Raw genomic sequence first — 9,984 nt, forward strand, 5'->3', positions numbered from 1 at the left:
GAAGCAGATGCTTGGAGCCAGCATCACAGTAAACTTTAGACCATTGTAAAGCAAGAAGCCCTTTTCCTGCTTAGGCTTTTTGTCACCTTGATACAAGCTATAGTCATGTGAGAAGAGGCATCTCAGTTGAGAAAACACCTCCATCATATTGCCTGTAGGCAAGTCTGTAGGGATGTTTTGTTTTTTTGAGGGGGGTTGTTTTATTTTTGTTTGATTAATGAGTGACATGGGAGGACTCAGATCACTGCCACCCCTTTACAGGAGTTTCTAGGTGCTAAAGAAAACAAGCTGAGCAAGCGGGAAGCTGTGATCCTCTTTGTCTCTGGTTCTGATTCACCTCTTGTCTCCAGGTTCCTGCTTTGCTTGAATTCCTGCCTTGGACTGTGAATGTCACATGTAAACTAAATAAACCCTTTCCTCCCCACATTGCTTTTGGTCATGGTGTTTTCTGCCAGCAATAGAAAGCAGGCTAAATGGACCCACCCTTCCCACTCCAGCTTCTCAGTTCTGTTCCACTGATATGTCCTTGTGTCAGTACAACACAGTGTCTTGATTATGATTGCTTTGAAAGAAGTTTTCACGTTGTGCAGTGTTGGCCCTACTTATTCTTCTGTTGCAGGATTGCTTGGGCTATTCTGGGTACCTTTCAATGCTGTGTAAGTTTTCTATCAGCTTTTCAGTTTCTACAAAGGAGTTTTGATAGGAATTGTCTGGATCTGTAAAGCAGTTTGTAGAGTTTTACTGTTATAACAGTGTTAAGTGGTCTGATGGTGGGTGTGGGATGTTTTCTCGTGTATTTAAATCTTCTGTAATTGTATCCATGTTTTGTGATTTTTCAGAGTATAAATTTTGTACTTCTCTAATTTCCTATTCTTTTTGATGCTGTTGTGAATGAATTATTGTCTTGGTTTCATTTTTTGGGTTATTCAGTGCAAATGTGTAGGAATGCAATTATTTTTGTGTGTTGGTCTTATATTCTGCAACCTTGGTGAAATCATTAGTTCTAATAGTGTGTTCCTTCGGATGGGTTGTAAGTATATAAAGTCATATCATCCATTAATAGAGATATTTTGACCACTTGTTTTCTTATCTGGATGCTTTTTGTTTCTTTTTCTTACCAAATGCCTTACTTTGAAACCCCAGTAAAATGTTAAATAAGTACAAGTGATAAAAATGGACATCCTTGTTTTTATATCTGATCTTAGGAGAAAATTCTAGTCTTTTTACCATTGGGTGTGAATTCAGGCCTAGCATTCTGTGAATGTCCCTTATCAGATTGGGAAACACATCCCAAAGCTATGGGCTCCTTTAACTGTTTTACTTTGCTGGGTTTTCTTATCATGAGAATTGCATTACAGGATTTTCACCTGCTTTTGTCTCTGGGAGAAATGCTTCTGTGAAACTGGTACTTGATGTAAGAACATATTGGATAGGGCCTCATTGCTTTCATTCCTTCCATCAAAGACATGTCACTTCATGAGCATGCGCAGAGTGATGTGAATAACAGAGACCGAAGACATGGTTACCTTCCAAGGAATTCATTATCTAATGGTAGCCAGGCACAAGCTTTACAAGATTAATCACAAGGAAATGATTTCAGTGTTCTCAAAAAAAAAAAAAAAAAAAAAAAGAAGACCAGGGATCAGATTAAGGGTTTGAATAAAATAAGAAAGAAAGAAGCAGCCAATGTTGTTATAGCAGGAAACTGAGAAGCTGGAGTCCTAGAGACAAGGAAGGACGTGGTGTGAGCCGGTGACTAAAGAGTGTAGGCTCGGACAGCACAGCTTGACTCTGGGGCGTTAGCTGGGTAGATTTTTGTGAATTTGGTCTCTACCTAATGAAAATAAGAAGCAAATCGGTGCAGATGTAGTTTGAGAGCTCAGTGAGGCATTGTAGTGGCTCTCCCCTGCCCGTGGCCCCAGTCAGAGCTTGCTCAACACTGGTTGTTTGAAGGGTTATCAAACTACACAGTGATGACATAAACTTTAAAACTTGAGGTACACATCCGTAAAAGGACACAAATCAATAAAGTATTATGGAGTGGGCCCACCAATGCAGTAGAACCTGAGTTAAGAAATGGCTCAAATTCCTTATGGACCCAAGGATGACCTCTTGATCCTCCTGCCTCCACCTCCCAGTATAGGGATCACAGTTATGCACCCTTATGCCCACCCAGCTTGTCTCTCTTTTTTATTGACTTTGTGAACAAGATATATGAATGTTCCAGGTAAGAGTCCTTGTATTGCAAGTATCTTCTCTCTGCAGCTTGTTTTTCTGTCCTCTTACTGGTGTTCATTCATGAGCAGAAATCTTTAGTTTTAAAGTAACCCAGTTTAACATTTTTATTTTCAATGGGTTACTTTTTATTTTAAGAAATTTTTGCCTTTCGCAAAGTCATAAAAATCTTGAAGCTATGATGATATGTTTAAACATTGTATTTTGGAAAGTGCTTTTATGTGTGCTCTGAAGCAGTGGTAAAGTTTTGATTATTTCAGGTCCAAGTACCATAGTACTACTTACTGAAAAGGACATTATTTCTCCAATGACCTGTAGTGTAAACTTTTGATAAATCAAATAATCAGATATTTGTAGGCGGAGTTTCTCTATGACCCAGCAGTCGCTCCCAAATATCCACTCAGAGACTTACTATTAATTATAAATGCTTAGCCAATAGCTCTGGCTAGTTACTAGCTAACTTACATTTTGAATTAACTAATATTTCTTATCAACCATCTGCCACTTGGCTGTGCCTTCTTTAAACATGGCACGTTCATCTTGCTTCTTTCTTTCTGTGTCTCTCACAACTCCCGAGACTCCTCAGACTTCACCCTTTTTCCCAGCATTCTCTCTGCCCCTAAAATCCTGCCTAGCTATCAGCCAATCAGCTTTTTATTAACAATGAGAGCAACACATTTTCATAGTGTACAAAAGGATTAGTCCACACTAGATATTTCTGTATTTTCTCTCCTTTCATGATTGGTTCTTTATGTTGGTTTTACACTGTTCTAATCTGTATTGACTGTGTAGCTTTACTTATAGAAAGCTTTATTCTAATAGTGAAAGTCTTTCATACTTTTTCTTATTTAATGTCTTTTTCTAGCTATTTGGCTATTTTCATTTTAACATAAGTTAAGAATATAAAATCCAGACATGGTGGTGCTTGTCTTAAGTCACTGATCTCTCAAGGTAGGCAGGAGGATCACTCTTAAGTTTTTAAAGCCAGCATGGTCTAAACCACAGAAACAACCAAAACCAAAGAACAGAAAAAAAAAAAAAAAAAAAAAACTTATCAGTTTGCATATGTGTTCATTCACACACAAATCTTCTAGCCTCATGGTTGAAGTTGTCCAAATGCACATTCTGTTTGGAGAGAATTGGCATCTTTACATATTGAGTTTTCCTATTCATAAACAAGGTGGAACATTTCTTTTATTATCATTTATTATTTAAAACAATTTTTAAATTTAAACATTTTGATTATATTCTTCCTCTCCACCTTCCCACCCACCCAACTTTAAGTTCTTTCTCAAGAAACAAACAAAAACCCAATACAACAACCCCCGCCCCCCCAAGCCAAGAAAATAGAACAAAACACCAAGCTGTAACCAAATAAAAGCACACAAAAAAACTGTGGAGTCCATCATATGTTGGTCAGCTACTCCTGAACATGAGATTTGCCCTGGAGTGGTTAATATACCCAGTGCTGCTTCATTGGAGAAAGCTGATTTTCCCTCTCCCAGTGGGTATAAATGACAGCTCAGTTGTTCACCCTTTACCCTAGTGGCTATGTTTTCATTCATTCATTTTTAAAAAGTATAACAAAATGAAATATAGTAAGATAAAACAAAAACTGTCATAGTGAAGATGGACAATACAAATAAACAGAAGGAAAGGAGCCCAGGGGAAGGCACAAGAATCAGAGACCCACTTATTTCCACACTCAGAAATCCCATAAAAACACTGAACTGGAAGCCATACTATCAACTCAGAGGACCTGATGCAGACCATGCATGCTGCTTCAGTCTCTGTGAGTTCTGAAGCCTTGCTCTTGTTGATTAAGAGGGCCTTCTTTTCTTGGTGTGCTCCATCCCCTCTGGATCTTCCATCATTCTGCCTCCTCTTCCTGGGGTTCTCTGAGCTCTGAGGGGAGGGATTTGATAGAGACATCCTGTTTAGGGCTGAGTGTCACAAGGTCTCTCACTTTCTGTGTAATGCCTAGCTGTGGGTCTCTGTATTTGTCCCCATCTGCTGCAGGAGGAAGCTTCTCTGATGATGACTGAACAAGTCACTAATCTATTATAGCAAAATATCATTAGTGATTGTTTTATCACTACATTTCCACACACACCCCCCTTTTTTTAGACCTGTATTACTTGGTTTTACCCTAGGTCCCTGGGCTATCGAGTCTCAGGTTCTTGGTCACCCAAGCAGTGTGGGGTATGGGTTCCATCTCGTGCAGTGGGCCTTAAGTAAGATCATTTATTGGTTGCTTACTCCCACACGCTTTGTGCCCCCATTGCCCCAGCATATCTTGCAGGTAGTACACCATTGTAGATAAAGGATTTGTGGTTGGTCTGGTGTTTACGTTTCTCTTTTGATAGCATACAGAATACCTTCCTGTACCAAAGATGCTGGAACATAGGGGTGAAGGCTCTATGTGAGCACCAACTTGACATCTCCATGTTCAATGAGTTGTGTAGGTGTCGTTTTCGGCAGTGGACCTTGCCATCAGTTTGTGGGAGGGCAACCTATAGTCTTGGCAACAGTCTGAGTTGTTTGAGGAGTCCCATGAGGCCCCTTTGGCCAACAATTCAATTAAATGTAGCCCAATTCTGGTACTAGAAGCTTCATTTGGTGATAAGAGATGGCCAGTTGGGACTCTGTCTCCCCCATTAATGACTTGGTAATTTCATTTATATCACCTTCATATATGTATATGTTTTAGGAAGTTTCTACTGCATTAGGTTTCCATATTCCTCCACAGTCTCCTCAGTTTCAGTTGTCTCTTCCTGTATTCTCTTCTACTATCTGCCTCCCCTCCCCTCCCCTCCCCTTCCGAGTTGATCCTCCTGTCCAGCCCCCCATCCATATCTATCTATTCATTTCCCTTTCCTATGAGATCTATCTGTTTCCTCTAGCCCAGTGGTTCTCAATGCTTCCTAATGCTACAACTCTTTACAGTTCCTCTTGTTGTGGTGACCCCCCATCCATGAAATTACTTTCATTGCTACTTCATAATTGTAATTTTGCTACTGTTATGAATCATAATTCAAATAGCTGTGCTTTTCCAATGCTCTTAGGTGACCCCTGTGAAAGGTTCATTCAACACCTCCCCCAAAGTGGTCACAACCCAAAGAGAACCACTGCTCTAGTCCCTTACTCTATACCCACTTCTGTCTCCAGTGGACTGGAGCTTAGTTATTGACTTAACAGGAACATTTGTTTAGATCATCTTTGTTTCCGTTTTCACAGTGTCTGTGTTTCAGTCATATCTGTGATTTATCCTGTTTATTGCTAGGTATTGGTTCTGCTTGGTTTGTTTGTTTGTTTGTTTTGAAGGCGTTGGGATTGAGCCCAGGACTTTGCACATGCTTATCTGGTCCTTTTCCACTGAGCTACCACCCCAACCCCTAGGTAAAGATGGATGTTTTTTTAATTATGTATAGGTGTTTGTGTTTGTGTGGGTAGTACACATGAGTCCAGCTGTCCACAGAGGCTAGAGGCATCAGATCCCAGGAGCTGTAGTTACAGAGGGCTGTGAACTGCCTGATACAGGTGCTGGGAAGTTAAATCTTTGTCTCTGGAAAAGCAACAAATGCTCATAACTGATGAGCCATCTCTCCATCCTAGTATTGTAGGTTTTCTGCTATAAATTGTCATGTTTCAGAAACAATTATATAGTTACTTATTAGAATACAGAAATGCTGACTTTCAAATGTTTTATATTTTATCCATCAACTTGTTGGATTTTTTTTATGAAATCAGTGATTTGTCTTTAGATCATTTTGGATTTTCTGTGGAGTAGTTGGTATCATTTTTAAACAGTGACCATTTCTTTCTGGTCTTTATTCCTTTTGTGTTAGGAAGAGGTGGGGGAGGAAAGGCTACATGGCAAGTCCCTCCCATGTGGTGTTATAGGGCAGCAGTGATGGCTGCTGTCTCTTGTCCTCACCTCAGATCCGGTTTCCAGCCTTTCACTACTAACAGTGCCATTGACTGTATTCTGATGGCTTTAGCACACAAACCACACTCCTGTCTCTTTTTAGTTCATTAAAAGTTTATTACAACGGTGTTTTGAATTGTCTGTGTCTACTGAGAGGATGGTATGCTTTGCTTCAGCTGTTAATGCATTGAGTTACATTGCTTAACTTTGGAATGTTCGTTAAAGTCAATCTTGCTCTTCTGATACAAGCCTAACTTGGTCATATTTGGTCTGACTGGATAAGCTCACAGACAGCTGACTGATGGCAGCTCAGGTGAGCAGCAAGTGCTCTTCACCTCTGAACCCTGGTGACCTGTAAAATACAACAAATGAATCTACTAAAAAATTGAGGTCTATAAAATTGATCTGTATTATTCTCAAAATACTAAGCTTGGCTGGTCACTGCCAACAGAATGCACTCGTTGATTTTGATGTTTTTAAGTTTGCTGAGACGTGGTGTTCTAAGTTTGCAGCTTTAAAGCTGTATTCTGCTTTTCAAGGGTGGAATGTCTTAAGAGTATCAGCTCAATCACATTTATTCATCATGTAATTTATTTTGATGTTCTTACCCTTTCTGTAGTTGTTCAATCAATTATTGAGACGTGTGCTAAACCTCCCAGTGATTATGGGGTGTGTATTTTTCCTTTTTGGTTGTGACGATGTTTTATGTGTTCTGATCTTAAGATATTAGGCATGTAAAAAATCTAAATCTCATTGTTTTATCCCATAGATTAACTTAAAACACCGTAAAATCTCTATTACTGCATTTTGCCTTAAAGCAGTTTTCCTGTGATAATTAGCATAGCAATGCTTACTTTATTTTTATTGATGTGAAACTTTATATTATTTGAAAATGAGGTCTCCTTTAACCAGCATCTACTGGGCTGATTTTTTTAAATAAATAATATCAGATAATCTACAAATAAATATAATGTTTAATAAGATTTTTACTCTTCTGTGCTCTTTTTGTTTGTTTATTTGTTTTCTGTTGTGAGCCTATCATGACTTATAATTTAAATATTTAGAATGTATATTGACCAGTTAAAGGTTATAGCTAAGATCAGTTAATATTTTAATATTTTTTAGAGCACACAAAGTACCTGGCAACTCCTTGCTAACTCAAACATTTAAGCAACTGACAAAGATGAGCTTTACGTGTTCCAAGGTTATTTTTAGAGATAATCATGAAATCAACTTATAGGGTTATAAACTTTCTTTGTAATTCTCATTGTGTACTCAAGGTCACTGTGTGATATATTCCTTAAATGTTTATGTTTCATTTCTTGATATGAAAATGTCATTGGTATCCTCAAAGGCAAAAACTAAATATAGCTTCCTCCAGCTCTACTGCAGCCCGTGTTTGTTGATGTATTTTCTCTGCTTGCTTTTTCCTTCATGAGGTGATAGGTGGTAACAACTGAAGACCTGCGTAAAGCCAGGATGGTTTATATCTATACTGTCTAAACACTTTTGGTTTCTTAAAAGTTGTGAGGCATAGCCGGGCGGTGGTGGCGCATGCCTTTAATCCCAGTACTCGGGAGGCAGAGGCAGACGGATCTCTGTGAGTTCGAGGCCAGCCTGGGCTACAGAGTGAGTTCCAGGACAGGCTCCAAAGCTGCACAGAGAAACCCTGTCTCAAAAACAAACAAACAAACAAAAGTTGTGAGGCATTACAATATTTTCAACAGCCATAGTTTGTACTGAAGAGAAAAATACAAAATAAAAACAGAAACTGGAAACTGTAAGATGATTGTTAGTTCAAGCATTAAGCAATGTCAGTGTTCTAGAATAGAAGTTAGGATATGATGTGTAGCTTTCATGTGACAGTTTGGGATATTTTTATATGTCAAATAAGCATTGTTTGTGATTATAATGATTCTGTATTTGAAATTCACCTCAATTTGCTGTTTGCATTAGAAATAATTGATTGCAAAGAACTCTAAAAAGTAACTGACTTAATTTTATTTGAGGGTATTGTAAATCCAAGACTACATTGTAAATGTTGTAATAGAACCATTTCAGAGAACAGGAGAATTTCTTCTAGCATTATTTTTATTTTCACTCAGTTATTAGTGTTAGATCTTTTATCTTAGCAAGTATGATTCTTAGCACTATGTATTATATATGTGCCTTTTAAACAAGTGTTTACTTTGCAAAATTGTGATAAGACATGAAAAGACCCCCTTAGATGGATTTAGCTCTTCTGAAAGGTAATATTTATTGCTTTTGAGATGTAACTGTGAAGAAACTGTTATTTTGTTTACTTAATCATACACTTAATTTTAGAAAATATTCTGGCCAAATGTCTATATGGTAACTATATAACCAGTAAGTGTTTTTCAACTGATTATAACTCATGTACAAGAATGCAAATAGATCCATATCTTTCGCCCTGCACAAAACTCAAGTCTAAGTAAACCAAAGACCTCAACATAAATCCAGTTACACTGATCTTGATAGAAGAGAAAGTGGGAAGTAGCCTTGAATACATTGGCACAGGAGGCTACTTCTTGAGTATAACACAAGTAGCACAGACACTGAGATTGACAATTAATAAATGGGACCTCCTGAAATTGAAAAGCTTCTGTAAGGCAAAGGACATGGTCAATAAGACAAAATGGCAGCCTACAAAATAGGAAAAGATCTTCACCAACCCCATATCTGACAGAGGGCTGATCTCCAAAATGTGTAACTTACATTTTTCTCAGAAATTGTATTTTGACTGGTGGGTACATGTAATGCTTCACTAAATAAGTTTAATTTGTGCTGTTTTGATTCCTGGTAAGCATATAAAATAGTTTGTCAGAAAATAAATGTGTGGGAAAATACCTGAATTATAGTTGTTGTGTTTTTTTCTATATTGAATTTTTAAAATGTCAGTAATGACAGACTTTAACTATTCATTTCTCTTTGTCCTCCTAGGTGGATCTCCTTACTTAGCATCCAAAATAAATGAAGCAAAGGACTTGCTAGAAGCATCCACCAAACTTAACTGATGCTGAAAGACCATACCAAAGGAAGACAAAATACAAGGCTCTGAAAGTCCTGCAGAAGAATGTGGAACATGGTTTTGCTTCATTACTGACCAACTCTGTCCTTCTGTCATTAAGTGTGCAGCAATAAAAGGCATGCGGCCTTGCTCTTCACTCCCTTTGAAGGGGATTTCATACATTCTGCAGCTGTGCTTTGCCACATCATTTCATATGTAACATTATACTTCTGAAAACTGGTGATTTAGTCTAACTCCTCTCTCTGCTCTGGACACATATAGAAAAGGTGTGATCATCATGATGGCATTGAGATTTGTGAGCAGAGTTGAAGGTTTATTCTCAGTGCTTATTCATATGCCCTCATTGTCCCTTTCTTTAGAAGAATTTGGGACTTTTTCAGTGTCAGGGGCTTTAAATGTTTTGAGACCAAACAGTGATTACTACCTCATGGGGAAAAAATCCAAAATGTATGTAATTTACTAAATAGTGATGCATACAGCAGTTATTGGAATTTTAAAGGGAACTCTGCTCTCTGAGGCCTTATGGCTAAAGCATGAGAACTTGGAGAGCCACTAAGATGATTAAGGATTTACAAAACTAGCCCTGCGAGGAAAGGCTGCAAAGAGCTGGGAGAAATATAAGGAGTTTACATTTACTTATAGTCTTCCTATGCTGTATATTTATTCAATAATTCATTCTGTGAATATTTATTGACCCAGCTATGATGTATAAGGTACTGTAGTGGATCCTCTGAGGAGAGCCACATGTATGACCCAGCCATGGAGCCTGACC

At 38.1% G+C, this 9,984-nt stretch overlaps 1 protein-coding gene across 1 annotated transcript in view; it reads left to right on the plus strand.

The window, feature by feature from the left end:
- Positions 1 to 9,348, plus strand: part of Dnajc15 (DnaJ heat shock protein family (Hsp40) member C15) — a 53,763-nt gene extending 44,415 nt beyond the window's left edge. The window contains exon 6 of the mRNA XM_052732685.1: positions 9,125 to 9,348. Within this exon, the coding sequence (XP_052588645.1) occupies positions 9,125 to 9,198 (74 nt within the window). The 3' untranslated portion in view covers positions 9,199 to 9,348. The remainder of the gene's footprint in view (positions 1 to 9,124) is intronic.
- The last annotated feature ends 636 nt before the right edge of the window (positions 9,349 to 9,984 follow it).

The sequence above is a fragment of the Peromyscus californicus genome, unplaced genomic scaffold (assembly GCF_007827085.1).
Source record: "Peromyscus californicus insignis strain IS unplaced genomic scaffold, ASM782708v3 Scaffold_12__1_contigs__length_115047231, whole genome shotgun sequence".
In the NCBI taxonomy this organism is placed as follows: Eukaryota; Metazoa; Chordata; class Mammalia; order Rodentia; family Cricetidae; genus Peromyscus; species Peromyscus californicus.